The sequence below is a fragment of the Chrysochloris asiatica genome, unplaced genomic scaffold, assembly GCF_000296735.1.
Source record: "Chrysochloris asiatica unplaced genomic scaffold, ChrAsi1.0 scaffold00004, whole genome shotgun sequence".
Taxonomy (NCBI): Eukaryota; Metazoa; Chordata; class Mammalia; order Afrosoricida; family Chrysochloridae; genus Chrysochloris; species Chrysochloris asiatica.
In genome coordinates this window covers 25,400,281-25,418,036 of record NW_006408522.1, presented here as the reverse complement: position 1 = coordinate 25,418,036, position 17,756 = coordinate 25,400,281, and the positions used below count along the sequence as shown (strand labels likewise).

General features: G+C 39.7%; 1 protein-coding gene across 1 annotated transcript in view; it reads right to left on the bottom strand.

Annotated features, from left to right (window-relative positions):
* The window catches only part of SHC4 (SHC (Src homology 2 domain containing) family, member 4), a 193,739-nt gene that overhangs the window by 23,437 nt on the left and 152,546 nt on the right, over positions 1-17,756 (bottom strand). The window contains 2 exon segments of the mRNA XM_006831677.1: positions 1,198-1,321; positions 17,001-17,052. Of these exon segments, the coding sequence (XP_006831740.1) occupies positions 1,198-1,321; positions 17,001-17,052 (176 nt within the window).

Genomic DNA, 17,756 nt, shown 5'->3' with positions numbered 1-17,756 from the left:
CAGCACACTTTGATTGCCCCATTTAGGATATGTTTTGCTCTAAGAAAATTTTGATATTGTTCTTTGGGTAGAGGGCCTGGCCTAGTTTATTAAACCAAAATGGGAAAAAAAATAAGAGAACTATGGCCAACTATCTTGTCTACACAAATCTGGAGGAGTGTATGGGATTCATAAAGAAATATTAGAACCATATGTGGTAAGTGGGTAGATTTATGTAAACATGCAATTGTTTTAAAATCGAAACAGGGCAGAAAAACAAAAGAGCTTTTCTTCCTAACTGGAATATGTAAGAGTTTCTTATGAAAAAGAATAAATCAAATCCTTTTGGATTGAACTGATTCCATTGACAACCCACACAGTTTTGTTGGGTTCGTTACATGTTAACGAAACGATGGCACTAATGTGTAACTGCTATCCTGAGAAAACGTCAACATCAAGGCATTCTGGGAACCCCCTCTCCTTTGCTACCCTGATTACCTCATAAAAGCAGATGTTCAGACCCAGTGTTAGTTGCGACACAAAATAACAAATTTGGGGTAAAAATGCATTTTAAAGTGCCCAAGAGTTTTGCTTCTCAGGCGTGAATTATGAAAACCAGAGTCCTAGGAGCATTCCACCCTTGGTGGAGGCTGGCAGGCCTCAAAAGGTTCAGCTTTCATTCCAGAATCTCTGTGCCTTAGACAGAATACTTGGGTCAGGTTGGGTTCCATCCCCTGCCACAGTTTATTTGGATGGGCTCTATATTTCAAAGCAGCATGGCTTAACACAAATTCCTGCTACAGACATTTGATTCCTATTATTTTTCTTTGTTCATTATGTGTGGGTTTTTTTTTTTAACATATCACTTTATATACTGATATGTAAAAGATCTGGGGGTTGAAACAAATTTGAGAAACTAGTTAATGGTTATTATTTTACGATGCTACTTAATTCATTCGTAGCTCTGTGTAACATTAGGGAAACAGGGTTATTCCCTTCTCATTAGTGTCTCCTTTAATCTCATTATAAAACAAAGAAAAGATCTGGGTGAATGTGAATGAAAGTAAAGCAGAAAATGTTACTATTATTTTGTATTGAAACTATGCCTATTTGTAGGGGGGAAATGGCTAATTTCATTAGTCAATTTACAAATGCCATATTGATTTAAAAAGAAAGCCAAAATATGACAAGCCAAATAATTAAGAGCTCTTGGCTGACCTTTCACAGAAAGTATTCCAAGAAGGATTTTTCAGGTACTGTTTAAACCGGAGTTCAAAAGCCTGCCCTATGGTACTTATGACATCTTGGGCCATTCCATTGCGGCATTCCAGTATGTGACAGGCTGCAAGAGGACATAAAAAAATAAAAATAATATTTTAATGCATTTTCCATAAGAGAGGTTTATACAAAAGAAAAGTACTTTCAGAACATGGACTGGTAATTGAATAAAAGGGAGTGGGTTTATAAGCTCTCCACAACTCTGAAATATATGAAGAATACCTCATATTTCAAATGAATCAAAGAGAAGAAACATATTTATATTTTGCATCTAAACATCTCAAAACACTTACAAATTTTGGTCTCAAGGCAGGCATTTGGGGCCCACATTTTTATAAGGGCTGACGGATCTTGAGCAATAATGTGGCTGAGGTTCAGCGCTTGTTCTAGAATTCATTATACAAGATACTTAGGGCAGGACAGGGAGGTGAAGTTTGAAGTTTTCCCTTTGCATGGTACATTCTAGAAGATGGGAAAAAGATGACTTTCCAGACCAAAAAAAGATAAAAAGTAAAATTAGGGAGCAGTTGCTGGCCAAGATATGGGTTCTTCTAGCAACAACTGTGGCCTGGCATTGCTATTACAAATCTGTGACAAAGAAGGTCATCCAAGTCTTTGAAATCCCACTGAAAAAACTATCTACAACATGTATCAAATTCAAGACTTCATGAAGGTGTCCTTACCTGAAGATACTGAAACTGTTATTAGATGCTTTCTCAGACAAGCAGTTACTAGGAATGGGATAGTTTCGCATGCAAACTTGACAAATACGTTGGGAGGGAGGGCTCACAAATACCACAGTTAAATGAATTAGCATGTCTACTGCTGCTATGTAAAAGCAGGAATTGTTTTTATGGACTATAAATTCATCTCCCCATCACATCCATCACTCCTGTCTTGGGTGGAAGACCATATACTGTGAGGCTTGCAATATGAAGATTTAATTTAAATAAGCATTTTCATAAGGATGACTTAGAAAGAATCCTAAGGATGATTTAAAGATAGTCTTTAAATCTAGTTTAAATAAGTCTTGAGTAATTTTAGAAAGAAGAATATGCTGGTTTGTATAAACTGAAGAATTGAGGTATGGTAAGAGGCTTGTTAATGCGCCAGACTGCAAAGCCATTTGAACCACAACGTTGGCGGTTCAAGTTCACCAACTGCTCCTTGGAAATCCTACACAGGGTCACTATGAGTTGGAACCGACTCGACGGCACTTCACAACAACAACAAACGGCTTGATGACAGTTTAATATATATAAGAATGTAACAATCGTCAGCTATTCTCTGAGCACAGAGAAAAATGGGGAAGTGGACTGTGTTTAGGTGAGTGACCTGGGAATTCAATTAGATAGCAAGGAAAGTTTCTTGGGTCTCAGAAACTTTTTTTTTTTTTAATGTTTTATTGTGCATTATGTACTAGTTTACATGGGAGAACATTAGCTTTACATTCATACTATCATATATCATTTCATTGCCATGAGTATAATCCCCTCCATGCATCATCAACCAACCAGAGGCAACCAACCCTGCAAGCCTGCCCTCCAATCATCAGCACACAGCCCCTCTCCCTCTCTGGGTCTAAAGTCCCCAGCCGCTCCATCTGTCCACGTCATAGTCTCTGCCTCCATCTTTGTCGTCACTGCTTCAGAAACTTTTTTGAGATCAACATTGGAACACTTCACAGAGAAGCAAGATAGATGTCTTTGTGAAATGATTTAATTGGGTTGTGACTAGGAAGTATGACTTTATGCTTTGCATTAGCTTGGAAAGGATTAGTTATTTATATAAGAGAAACAGTAATTGATCATATCTGATAGAAGGTGTACTGTAGGTTATACTAGAACTTTTAACAATGTCTGTTGTTGAGAATGATCTCAAACAATCTCAGATAATGCACTGGACAATCAAGTCACTTTCAACCACAAGATCAGCAGTTCAAATTCACCAGCTGCTCCCCGGAAACACTTTACAGGGTTGCTATGAGTTGGAACCGACTTGATGTCACTTAACAACAAGGTCTCTGAACATTTGGGTGAGTAACGAGTGTGCGCATGCATGTACATATGGCGGTGTTGTTAAGTGCTGTGCAACTGGTGCCAACTAATAGTGACTTTGTACAAGGTTTCCAAGGACTCCTGGTGTGGCACTATATGATCAGCACTGGACGGCGAACCACAAAGTCAGCAGTTCAAACCCTCCAGCTTCTCCTTGGAAACCCCAGGGTCGCTGTGAGTCAGAACCAACTCAACATCATTTAACAAGAACATGGGGTTTCCAAGGAGCAGCTGGTACGTTTGAACCACCTACCTTTTGGTTAGCAGTCCAGTGCTTATCCTACAGCATCTCACCAGGACTCTATGTGGTGGTAGTTGTTAAATTTCATTGAGTCATCTGCAACAAAGCTTTGAGGGAGCAGAAACCTCATCTGTCTCCCATGGAGCGGCTAGTGGACTTGAGCCACCAACCTTGTGGTTTGCAGTCCAGTGCCTATCCTCCAAAGCCACCCCACTCCCTATATGTGGTGATAATAGGGTGGTTTTACAAAATCAAATAATGTTAAGCTGTCAGATCCCCATAAATTATAATTTACCAGTTCCTAGAAGGCTGTCCCTTTAAAGAAACTCTTTGAATTCAGAAATAGACTTAAGAACTAATTCTAGTTGTGAAAATCTAATTAAGAATATCTGTAAATTTGCATCCTGTCTTTAGACTGACATTTTATGTTGCCATTCTCTGCTTTGGTTTTTTTTATTGTCTCTACAGTCGTCCTATAGAGTCACCAACACATAGAAGGTGTTTAAGAAATATTTGGGTAGTGAATAAATGATTTTCCCAAAACACATAAATAATTCTGTTATGAGAAATTGTCTTCAATTTTATTGAAGCGAGACCTCCAAAAATACCCCATAGCAGGTCTCCTGTAGCCAGTGAGTGGAAAGGCTGAGTGGACCCTTTGTGAAGACAGTCTCTTCATTCCTAGGCAGGCCTCATAACCTGACATATGGAAACATGCCCTTGAGAATATGTCTTCCAATCGAACCATGAGAAGTTGTGTTCTATTATGGTTCTAGCACCCACCACTACCCTACAGGGTAGAATAGACCCCATAGGATTTCCAAGGCTTTACTGGTGGTGTACTGGTTATGAATTCAGCTGCGAACCTCAAGTGCAGCAGTTTTAACCAACCAGCTGTTCCGCAGAAGAAAGATGAAGCTTTCTGCTCCCTTAAGGATTTACAGCCTCGGAAACCCCGTACAGGGTCGCTGTGAGTCGGAACCAACTCCAGGGCACACCACCACCAACAGCAACAACCACTCTTCATGGAAGCTGACTGCCTTAGCTTTCTCCTGCCAAGCAGCTGGTGGGTTCAAATTGCTGACCTTTCAGTTAGAGGCAGGGATCCTTAATGCGTTATAACTAGAGAAGGTAATTCACTTGAATTCATTTGTATTTAATCTCATAAAGTCCTGATTCAGTTAATAATGAAGTCAAGATGACAAATCGTACCAAAATGAATACAAAATTTTTTGTAATTTTATTTTTTCTTAAGATGAAGAATTTTCAGGAATTTTCTTAAAATGAAGAAAAATATGGCAAAGAACAGAAAATAAAGTAAGAAAAGTTAAATTGAGCTTTCCAGTGATAGGGATCAGAGCAGAAATATGTTTTAAAAGGCAGGGTGGGAAGAACTCTGAAAAATTCATATGTGAGTTCAAGTCCAAGTTAGGCCACCATCTGTGTGACTTTGGTCAAGTCCCTCTACTGCAAGGCCCTTCCCTGCCAAGAAAGGACCCAAAGTGACCTTTGAAGTCCCTTCTTACTTGTATAAATCCTATCTTTCCTCTCTTACAGTAGCATAAACTGTGAGGACCAGGGCAGTGCATGTGGGCACACAGGGATGAATTCATCTATCAAACCACCAACCTACCAACCAACCAACTTCTTTCACTTTATTTCAGCTCTTCTGATTCTGCCCATAAGCATTTGTTCTGAGGTTTTGATACTGTTCCTGGACTGATTCTACAAACAAAATGTTCTGTTTTGCTTTGGATGTCCCTGTTACTGCCATACGAACTTTTAAAACAAAAAAGAAACAGGAATAAAACAGGGTGACTGCCTTCATGAAAGAGCGACATTGGACAGAAAGACAGATGTGCCTCCCAGAACAAGCCTGTCTCACCACCTTCAGGGAGCACACGTTTTGAAGGTGCTCTTGCTGCCATTCCCAGACAGTCTGTGAATTTGCTCTTAGTTCATTTAGACTATTCATGGGTCAGGATTGAGGTGGAGCCTTGGATTACAAAAAAACAAATACTCATTTCCCAATATTAGACCTATATCCAATAGTCCAGCTAAGCAGCTAGCTTAGTCAAAAAGTGCCCAATCTTTAGCTAATGGGAAGGGAGAAAGATAATATTAAAAATCCCAACTCCCAGGAGAGAGAGTGACTTTTCAGTAGTATATCTCGGTCATGGAGGTCTGAGCTTTGATCTCCCTTTTGGGAATCAAATGCAGATCTGTGTTCTCTTTACTTACCCTTGGGTATCAGGTATTATATTAAGCAGGGTTTCAAAGAATCTTAGATTCATATTCTCTGGTCTTTTTCATTTGGTTCCCTAATTGGGTAGCTAGAGCCAAGAGGCTGGGGACTATCTTTAAAGGATAAAGTAGATAAATAGACCCTTCTTCACTAGTTTTATGTTTGTCATAAGTGAGTTCTTATTTTTTGTTTTGGTTTGGTTGTTCATGGAAAACTAGAAATTCCAAAGTTCAGCTTCTCACATCAACCACCAGATGGTGCTGTGGGATCAAGGCAAGGAACTAATACACCTAAAGACACAATTACGGAGTTAAACAAGGCTGACTAATGTTATGGTGGTGGTTGGTGATTTGCCGTGGAGTCAGTTCTGACTCATAACGACCCTGCACAGGGTTTCCTAGGCTGCAAATCTTTATGGGAGCAGAAAGCCTCATCTTTCTCCCGCGAAACAGCTGGCAGTTTCGAACTGCCGTCCTTGAGGTTAGCAGCCCAATTCGTAACCACTACGTAAATCTTTACAAGAGTAGAAATCCTCAACTTTCTCCTGCTGGTAGTTTCAAACTACTGACCGTGAGATTAACAGCCCGACTCCCAAGCACTAAACAACCATGATTCCTTGGAATCATACTATACACACTGTATTATCAAAGTCTATGTTTTTGCACCTAAAAACATAAATACGCTCTCCGTGCTGTGACTCATTCTTCTATAACACACTTTTTAATTATTATAAGATAGCGCAGTCTAAGGATTGATTTAAATAATTTGCATTTATAAATATTAAATGAATTCTGGTTTTCCTGACAAATCTTGGTACATGTCCTAATTATTTCTTTAGGAGCAAAATTGCTGATTCAAAGGTATACACATTTTTAAGGTTCATGATACAAATCGCCAAATTTTTCTCTGAAAAGAGTATATTTATGCTTATCCCAGTAGGGTTTAAGAATGCTACAAAAAACCACCCAGAGTAAGTTTTTAATGTTTGAAATTTGAAGATGAAATATGACATCTCATTATAATTTGGGTTTCTTTGATTGCTGGTGAGGTTAAGTTTTTTATTTTCTTTAATGTTTCTTGGTGCTTTGCAATGTCCTTTTGTGAAGAAGTGCTGAGGACCTAGAATCAGCCCATCTCATCCATTGGATGACCTGGCAATCATAAGAAAACGACATTAATGTTTCCAACTCTAGTGCTTTCTTCTGTAAAATAACAGAAATATTATTGCCAACCTCACAGCGTTGTTGTGGGGATGAAATCAGATAGTGCACACAAAGCTCTCCTGAGAACACTTGTTGTTAAGTGCCGTCCAGGTCGAGCCATAGCGACCCTTTACAGGGTTTCTGAGAAGAGCTGGTGGGTTTGAACTGCCAACCTTGTGGTTCAAAGGCCAGTGATAAACATGGAATACATGGTAGCTGTTGTTCTTTATCCTGATTTTTGGCTGGGTTTCGATTTTTAAGAATTCCCGTTTCCTTAGTGCAAGCACTGCTCTCCAAATCACACAGGATACTACTACTAACCATAACAATGGCTACCACCTGATTACTATGAGCCTCAGTGGTGCAAAGGGTCACCATGCTTGGCTACTAACTGAAACCTTCAAGGTTTGAGTTCACCACCAGGTAACTTGGAAGAAAGACCTGGCAACATGCTGCCAAAAGATCACAGCCATTGAAATCCTATGGAACACAGTTCTACTTTGACACACATGAGCTCACTATGAATCAAAATCAACTTTTTAAAAACTGGTTTTTATGAGTGAGGTATTAAAATACTTGCTTTGCATACAATATCTCATTAAGTCCTCAAGAACATCTTCCTACGAACATCAACCCTCATATCTAAATCATCTCTAAGTGCTATTAATAAACAAATTGGGTCTGAATTGTCCTTTTCTTCCTCGACAGCAGTTGAGAACATTACCACCTCTATCCAAGAGTAATTGAGATGCCCCTGAATTGGATTCTCCTTCCAGAGTGCATTTCCAGCCTCTAACATCACTTTTACAGACATGACAGCCAGAAAAAATATCACTCTACAATTTCAGTAGGAAGGCAGAAGCCAGAATAATTTTTAAATAGCTCACAATCTTCAGTCGCTCCCCTCCATAATGTTTCGGCCACCTATCTTTTAAGCTACAGCTCCTCTACTTCTGCTCTTCTACCCTTTCACACAGACACAGACACCACCCAAACACGTAGTCCTAAATCTCGTTACAGTGCTTTCTCATCTTTGTCTGTATTCCCTTGGCTTTATAAATCCTGACTGAGCACCTACTATGTTCCAAGCACTGTTCCTCTAGGTGCTCTCCTTCTCTGTACACAGAGGTATGCTTATCTCTCCCAAGAACTGGTGAGTCCATTGAGGACAGGCATTCTTTTTCTTCTCATAATTAGCTCAGTGTCTTCCATACTAGTATGCTACTGATTATTATTTGTGGACTTGGAAGTTTTGTCCATACCTCTGGACAGAAATTACAGCCAAGAAGCTCAAATGAGTGGAAAAGATTTCAAAACAGGGGGGTGTATAAATGGGGGTTATTGAGAACAAAGTGGGTTCTCAGCTAGGCTACTATGTTGTTGTTGTCCTTAAGTATTGCTGAGTCAATTCCAGCTCATAGTGATCCTGTACTGCATAGCGTTTCCGAGGAGCAACTGGTGGGTCTGAACCACCAACCTTGTGGTTTGCATTACAAGAGAAATAAATAAGTTGTTGTTCTTGTTAGGTGCCATTGAGTCGGTACTGACTCATAGCGACCTTATGAACAACAGAATGAAACATTGCCCGATCCTGTGCCAACCTCACTATTGTTGCCATGCTTGAGCCCTTGGATGCTGACACTTTGCAAATCCAGCTTGCTGGGGGTCTTCCTCTTTTTCTCTGACCCTCCACTTTACCAAACATGATATCCTTCTCCAGCGACAGGTCCCTCCTCACAATATGTCCTAAGTATGAGAGATGAAGTTTGGCCATCCTGACTTCCAAGGAGCACTCTGGCTGCACTTCTTCCAACACAGATCTGTTGGTTCTATGGGCAGCCCATGGCACTTTCAATATTCTCTTCCAAAACTCAAAAGCATCAGTTCTTCTATGGGCGTCCTTATTCACTGTCCAGCTTTCATATGCATATGAGGTTACTGAAAATACCATGGCTTGGGTCAGGTGCACCTTAGTCCTCAAGCTGACATCTTTGTTTTTCAACACTTTAAAAGGGTCTTGTGCAGCAGGTTTGCCTAATGCAATATGTCTTTTGACCTCTTGACTGCTGCTTCCATGAGTGTTGATAGTTGATCCAAGAAGAATGAAGTCCTTGACAACTTCAATCTTTTCTCCATTGATAAGAATGAAGTTTATTTATCCAGTGGTGAGAATTTTTGTTTTCTTTACATTGATATGCAATCCAATACCAAAGGCTGTGTGATCTTTGATCTTCATCAGTAAATGTTTAAGTCCTCTTCACTTTCAGCAAGCAAGGTTGTTTCATCTGCGTATCGCAGGTTGTTAATGAGTCTTCCTCCAATCCTGATGCCACATTTTTATTCATATAAACCAGCTTCTCAGATTATTTGCTCAGCATGAAGGTTGAATAAGTATGGTGAAAGAATACAACCCTGCTGCACACCTTTCTTAATTTGAAACCATTCCGTGTTTCCATGTTCTGTTTGAACAACTGCATCTTGGTCCATGTACAGATTCCTCAGGAGTACAATTAAGTGTTCAGGAATACTCATACTTTGCAATATGGTCCATAGCTTGTCATGATCCATCCACACAATCAAAAGCCTTTGCATAGTCAATAAAGCACAGGTAAACATCTTTCTGATAGTCTCTGTTTTCAACCAAGATCCACTGGACATCAGCAATGATATCCCTCGTTTCATGGCCTCTTGTGAATCCAACTTGAACCTTTGGAAGTTCTTTGTCAAAGTATGATTGTAGCCATTTCTGTAATACCTTTAGTAAAACTTTACTCTCATGGGATATCTAAGAGATTGTCCAATGATTTCCACATTCCACTGGGTAACCTCTCTTTGGAATGGGCACAAATACGGATCTCTTCCAATCAGTTGGCCAGACAGTTGTCTTCCAAATTTCTTGGCAGAGATGAGTGAGTGCCTCCTGTGCCGCCTCACTGTCTTGAAAGATTTCATTTTGTATTCCATCAATTCCCGGTGCCTTGTTCTTTGCCAATTCCTTCACTGCACCTTGGACTTCCTCCTTCAGTATCATTGGCTCTTGATCATATGCTACCTCTTGAAATGGTTGAACATCAGCCAATACACAGTAACTCTGTGTATTCCTGCCATCTTCTCTTGATGCTTTCTGCATCATTCAATAATTCGCCCAGAGAATCCTTCAATAATTAAAGTTGAGGCTTGAATTTTTTCTTCAGTTCCCCCAGCATGAGAAATGCTGAGCGTGTTCTTCCTTTCTGGTTTTCTGACTCCAGATCTTTGCACATTTTGTTGTAATATTTGGCTTTATCTTCTCAAGCTGATCTTTGAAATTTTCTGTTTATCTCTTGGACTTCCTCATTTCTTCCATTTGCTTTAGCTTCTCTTGCTGGAGAGCAAGTTTCCCTGTCTCTTCTGACATCCATTTTGGCCTTTCCCTTCTTTCTTGTCTTCTCAATGACTTTTTGCTTTCTTCATGTATGATGTTTTTGATGTCATCCCACAACTTTTCTGGTCTTCAGACTTTAGTGTTTATTGTATAAAATCTGTTCTTCAGATTATCTCTAAATTCAGGTGGGATAGATTCAAGGTCATATTTCGGTTCTCGTGGACTTGTTTTCATTTTCTTCAGCTTCAGTTTGAATTTGCATATGAGTAATTGATGGTCTGTTCCACAGTCTGCCCCGGCCTTGTTTTCATTGATATGGAGCTTTTGCATCGTCTCTTTCCACAGATTTAGTCAATTTTATTTCTATGTATTACATCTGGTGAGGTCCATGTGTATAGTCATCTGTTATGCTGTCTAAAGAAAGTATTTGTAATGAACAAATCATTGATTTTGCAGAATTCTATCATGCATTCTCCAGCATCATTTCTATCACCAAGGCCATATTTTCCAATTACTGATCCTTCCTCTTTGCTTCCAACCTTTGCATTCCAATCACCAGTAATTAACAATACATCTTAATTGCAAGTTTGATCAATTTCAGCTTGAAGAAGTTGGTAGAATTCTTCTATTTCATCCTCTCTGGCTTTAGTGGTTGGTGCATAAATTTGAATAATAGTGGTATTAACTGGTCTTCCCTGTATGTGCATGGATATTATCCTAACACAGACAGCATTGTACCTCATGACTGATCTGGATGTGTTTTTTTTGACAATGAATGCAACACCATTCCTCTTCAATTTGTCATTCCCAGCATAGTAAACTATGCGATCATCAGATTCAAATAGCAAATACCAGTCCATTTCAGTTCATTAATGCTTAAGATATCGATGTTTATGCATTCCATTTCATTTTTGACAATTTCTAATTTTCCTAGAGTCATACTTTGTACATTCCATGTTCTGATTTTTAAAGGATGTTTACAGCTGTTTCTCTTCATTTTGAGCTGTGCCTCATCAGCAAATGAAGGTCCCGCGGGCTTTTCTCCCATGGGCTGTACTTCATTCGCGTCATTACGGTCAACTCTACTTTGAGGAGGCAGCTCTTCCCTAGTCTCATTTTGAGTGCCTTCTAACCTGAAGGGCTCATTTTCTGGCACTATATCTGACAGTGTTTCTCTGCTACTCATAAGGTTTTCAGTGACTAAATATTCGGAAGTATTTCATTACTCTGTGTTCCTAGTCTGTCTTCATCTGAAACCTGTCCGCCATGGGTGACCCTGCTGGTATTTAAAATACTGGTGGCATAGCTTCTAGAATCACAACAACTCACAAGCCACCAAAGTATGACAAACTAACAGTCAAGTGGTAGAAATAAAGAAGGGGGCAGGAAAAGGAGAAATAAATTACCCTATGTTTTTAAGTCTACTGCATGCACTCTTTTCCCTAATGAAGAAACAAGGGAGGAAAGGATGTAAGCATTATCTCAGTTATACCTCCCAATAATACCAGGAAATAAATACTTTGTGTATGGTGTGAGGCATGGATCCTGTTTCATTTTTCTGCATGTTAAAATTCCATTTCCCAAGTACTACTTATTTAAGGGAGTCCTAGTGTGGCACTGTAGGATAAGCACTGGACTGCTAATCACAAGGTCAGCAGTTCAAATCCACCAGCCGCTCATTGCAAAGCTTATACAGGGTTGTTATGAGCCAGAATCAACTCAATGGCACTTAACAACAACATCAATTTATTGAAGAAACTCTTCTTGCCCTTTGAATGGACTTAGCACCTTTTCTAAAATAAGCTGACCATAAATGTGTTGGCTTATTTCTGAATCCTCAATTCTATTCCATTGGTCTATGCCAGAAGGTAGATACTAATACCTCATTTAAAAGACAAAGAAATTGAGGTTCAAGGATGTGAAACAATTTGTCTAAGATCATCTGATGAGACAGAGGTGAAATGACTCCTACCCAGTCTGCCTGACATCAGCTTTTATGTCATTTTCTATAGACAGTCTGAGGGCTAAGAAAGAAAGAGCCGAACCCAGTTCTATGACTCAGAGTCCATTCTCTTCCTATTCCTCACATCCACCTATAGCTTCACTTGACAAATGCCTCCTCAGGATGCCCATGCTGGGATCACCTTGATCTCCCTTCAGAAAGTTCAGGTCTGATGAATAGCTCAGGCACCAGAACGGAAGCTTTCTAAGAGAACATGCTTCATCATAATTTTCTCTGCCTTTCTTGTTTCATTCAAGCAAGGATGCAGCTCCTGCTTAGTTACGACCCTTAGCAACCTACATTAATCTTTGAAATCCTTACCACCATGTACTGAGGAGCATTGGCATGTTGTGCCAGAGATCTTCAGTGACTATTAGCAAAGTTATTAAGCATCTAGATTTCCTGATATGATTCATCTTCCTCTCATCCTGTCCTTTTCATGTTAAGAGAAAAGGCTTTGTTGTTGAGAGATCTTCCCCAAAATAGCAAACAGTTATTCCTTAGGGAAGCTTAGGTGGTTATTAAAAGAGGTTTCTCTTCTCTGGTATCCTTTGTTATGTACTGTTCCTACACCTCCTTTCCCGTCATGATTTCCTGTCTCTCCTACTCACTCTTTGACTCTTATCCATCCTTCATGGTGTACTTTAAAGGATTCCGTTTTCATGGAACATTGCATAGTGCTGGTTACCTGTCCTTCCAATTCATCTCATCTAGGCCATGTTCTTTTGGCAAACATTCACTGGGCATCTACTATGATTCAGGCTCTGTGCCTAGGGCTGGCCTCATCATTTCATTTCTGACACTTTCAATAGCTTTCCAATGGATCTCCCTGCTCTAAGTTTCTCACTAAACCCATCTACCTGCATTCTGCTACCAAATCAATCTTCCTTAATCTCTATTATACAAACAACATTTTCCATCCATTTACCCTGATTAGTTCACTACTTATTAGCCTTTCCTATCATGCTCTAGTGGAGTACTGGTGTGCCACTGTAGGATAAGCACTAGACAACTAACCACAAGGTTGGCAGTTCAAACCAATCAGCTATTGCATGGGACAAAGATGAGGCTCCTGTAAAGACTGACAGCCTTGGAAACCTTATAAAGTCACTATGAGTTGGAACCAACTTGACGGCTGTTGTTAGTTACCACTGTCCACCTGAATTTAGAGATCATTTGAAGAACAGATTTGATACATTAAACACTAAAGACCAAAGACCAGAAGAGTTGTGGGATGACATCAAGAACATCATACATGAAGAAAGCAAAAAAATCACTGAGAAGACAAGAAAGAAGGATGTCAGAAGAGACACTGAAATTTGCCCTCCAGTGTAGAGATACTAAAGCAAATGGAAGAAATGAGGAAGTCCAAGAGATGAACAGAAAATGTCAAAGATCAGCTTGAGAAGATAAAGCCAAATACTACAACAAAATGTGCAAAGATCTGGAGTCAGAAAACCAAAAAGAAAGAACACGGTCAGCATTTCTCAAGCTGGGGGAACTGAAGAAAAAATTCAATCCTCAACTTTCATTATTAAAGGATTCTCTGGGCGAATTATTGAATGATGCAGAAAGCATCAAGAGAAGATGGCAGGAATACACAGAATCACTGTGTATTGGCTGATGTTCAACCATTTCAAGAGGTAGCATATGATCATGAGTCAATGATTCTGAAGGAGGAAGTCCAAGGTGCAGTGAAGGAATTGGCAAAGAACAAGGCACCGGGAATTGATGGAATACAAAATGAAATCTTTCAAGACAGTGAGGCGGCACAGGAGGCACTCACTCATCTCTGCCAAGAAATTTGGAAGACAACTATCTGGCCAACTGATTGGAAGAGATCTGTATTTGTGCCAATCCAAAGAGAGGTTACCCAATGGAATGCTGAAATCATCAGACAACCTTTTTGATATCCAATGAGAGTAAAGTTTTGTTAAAGGTAACACAGAAATGGCTACAATCATACATTGACAGAGAACTTCCAGAGGTTCAAACCAGATTCAGAAGAAGCTATGGAATGAGCGATATCATTGCTGATGTCCAATGGATCTTCGCTGAAAAAGAGAATATCAGAGAGATGTTTACCTGTGCTTTATTGACTATGCAAAGGCTTTCGATTGTGTGGATCATGGCAAGCAATGGACAACATTGCAAAGTATGAGTATTCCAGAACACTTAATTGTGCTCATGAGGAATCTGTACCTGGACCAAGAGGCAGTTGTTCAAACAGAACATGGGAACACTGAATGCTTTCAAATTAAGAAAGGTGTGTGACAAGGTTGTGTTTTTTTCACCACACTTATTCAACTTGTATGCTGAGCAAATAATCTGAGAACCTGGGTTATATGAAGAAAAATGTGGCATCAGGATTGGAGGAAGTCTCAATAACAACCTGCGATATGCAGATGATACAACCTTGCTTGCTGAAAGTGAAGAGGACTTAAAACATTTACTGATGATGGATTGCATACACCGCTGGATCAATAAACAACATGCTTATTAACAGAGAAAAGATTGAAGTTGTCAAGGACTTCATTCTTCTTGGATCAACTATCAACACTCACGGAAGCAGCAGTCAAGAGATCAAACAACGTATTGCATTAGGCAAATCTGCTGCACAAGACCTTTTTAAAGTGTTAAAAAAAGCAAATATGTCAGCGTGAGGACTAACGTGCACCTGACCCAAGCCATGGTATTTTCATTAACTTGATATGCATGTGAAAGCTGGACAGTGAATAAGGAAGACCATAGAAGAATTGATGCTTTTGAGTTATGGTGTTGGAGGAGAATATTGAAAATGTCATGGGCTGCCAAAAGAACCAACAGATCTGTGTTGGAAGAAGTGCAGCCAGAGTTCTCCTTAGAGGCCAAGATGGCCAAACTTTGTCTCTCATACTTAGGACATATTGTCAAGAGGGACCAATTGCTGGAGAAGGATATCATGTTTGGTAAAGTGAAGGGTCAGAGAAAAAGAGGAAGACCCCCAATGAGCTGGATTGACCAAGTGGCAGCATCGATGGACTCAAGCGTGGCAACAGTAGTGAGGTTGGCCCAGGATCAGACAGTGTTTCATTCTGCTGTTCCTAAGGTCGCTATGGGTCAGTACCGACTTGATGGCACCTAACAACAGTAACAACAGAGGGCCTTCGTGGCTCAGTGGTAGACTTCTTGCCTCCCTTGCAGGAGACACAGGTTTGATTCCTGGTGAATGCACTTCAAGCACTACTGCCACCTGTTTGCCAGTGGCGGCTGTGGGTTACTATGATGCTGGTCTGCATTCTAGGGTGTTCTATTTACTGGCTCCCCAAACTACTTTGTGCATTTCTACTCTGTGAATTTCTACTAATTAGGTTTTCGAATTTCTAAGTGAAGTTCTATTAAGTGACTTCTATTAGTTAGCTCTTTGATGTCTAAGTCCCACTCCACAGGTGCTTAATAAATACTTTGGGGAAAATGCCATTGCTGGGGTGGCAGAGAAACTAACAGGCTCTAGTGAAGGAAGAGAACCAACCCAAATACTCATCCCTGAGAGGAGTATGAATTTTCCAGAGCTAGACATAGAGGACCAGGCCTGTTAGAGAGATCCAACAACCAAAGAAACCTCAGGTCCTTGACCTGAAGTAGGTAGGCAGATAAATTTGGTGGACAACCTTGACAAATCCTGGAGTGAACAATCCAGTCAATTTACTTTTTCATTCACTTGGTCATTCAACAAAATAACTATTAAGCATCACCTATGTTCTAGGCACTGCGATGGGTGCTTGGGAAATAACAGTGAGTAAGGCTTTCTGCTCCCGTAAAGATTTACAGCCTCGGAAACCCTGAACTGGGTTGAGTTGGAACCGACTCCACAGCACATAACCACCACCACCAAGGCTAAGAAGTTCCTGCCCTGCTGGTGCTTTCAGTCTAGTGGAAAGGACAGACATTAAATATATTAGCAAGTGAATAAAGAAAATAATAAAAATGCAGGGTAAAAAAAAATATATATATAGGGTAGCTGCTATTAGAAGAGGAAGAACATTTTTATGAAGCATGTGCTGCAGGTTGAGATGGGGGATGCTACTAGGGATGGGAGGTGCTGTCAATCAAAGAAAGCCTTTGTAAAGAGAAACATTTAAACTGTGGCCCAGAACATGAACAGCATGAGAAGTGACAGTCCAGACTGTGGTACAGCAAGTGCACACACTCATTACACAAGGAGGCACACACTTGTGCACATGCATGCATGTGTACACACATGTAAACATTCACTGAGACTAATACAGATAGATAATCTCAGCAGGTTGGCTCATTTGTCCACGCCTTTTTCACAACCAAAGCAGCTTCCTCTGAGAGTATTCCAATAGGTAATAAGACTTTTGATAGGTGGGAATCTCAAATGACTGGGATTTAAAACCCATCTCTAGGTTTTATGCTACTTTGCTCTGCCAGTTGTTATTGTGGTTTTAAGTGCTCTGCTAATAAACCTATTCGTCTACTTATTTCCACCTCAACCCTACATAAAATTTCTAGAACCCAATGTAGTACTCTAGTGATTGGCTTCACTCTGTATGTTGAAAACAATTGCTTATTACTTTTCAAAGTTGGTGTATACCAATTTTTAACACATTCAGAAGTCACTTTCCATACCTCGTTGATTCACTGGATCTTTAGCTACGTAGGCAACATAGTCTGGAGTATCCTGTAAGAAAGGAAAACAAGTGTGTTTACAATGAATGGGCAGCACTGCTGAAAGATAAGAGCACATTAGGAAATGAGAGATAATGAGGCAAAGACTTAAAAACTCTCGTTCCTGTTTCAAGGGGAAAGGAAAGTATAAACAAATATATTCCATATAGTTTAACAACTGTGGCTTTCACAGTCTCTGCCCCTGAGGGAAAGAATTTGAAGATTGTAAATTTAGAGGCAAACCAGGTCACAAAAAATGAAGGAATCTCATTCAGGTAGAGACATTTTTAGGTCACATGTTCTAAACAAAGTGGTTAGGAACTATGACTCGCTCTTGTGTTGAAAGTTGAAATATCAGAGATTTTATGATTGGGAAGGTCCCATATGTTAGAATGTGATAATTTCCTTATGTTCAGACAGATACCATATAGCTCATAAAATAAGTTGATTAAAGAGACACAACTGATTTTGTGGTTGTTAATGAATATTAATTTATGCAACCATAAAGCAAAAAATCCAAGTGATTTATATGGTCAATATATTATTGGTTGTGTTCACTGTCAAGTTGATTCATGGAATATATAAAAAGGGGGGAAATTACTTTTTTTTTTTAATTTAAGTTTTTTATTGTGGATTGAGTGAAAGTTTACAGGGCACATCATCAGTTTCACATTCAACAATTCATATAACTTGTTTCATTACATTGATTGTAATCCC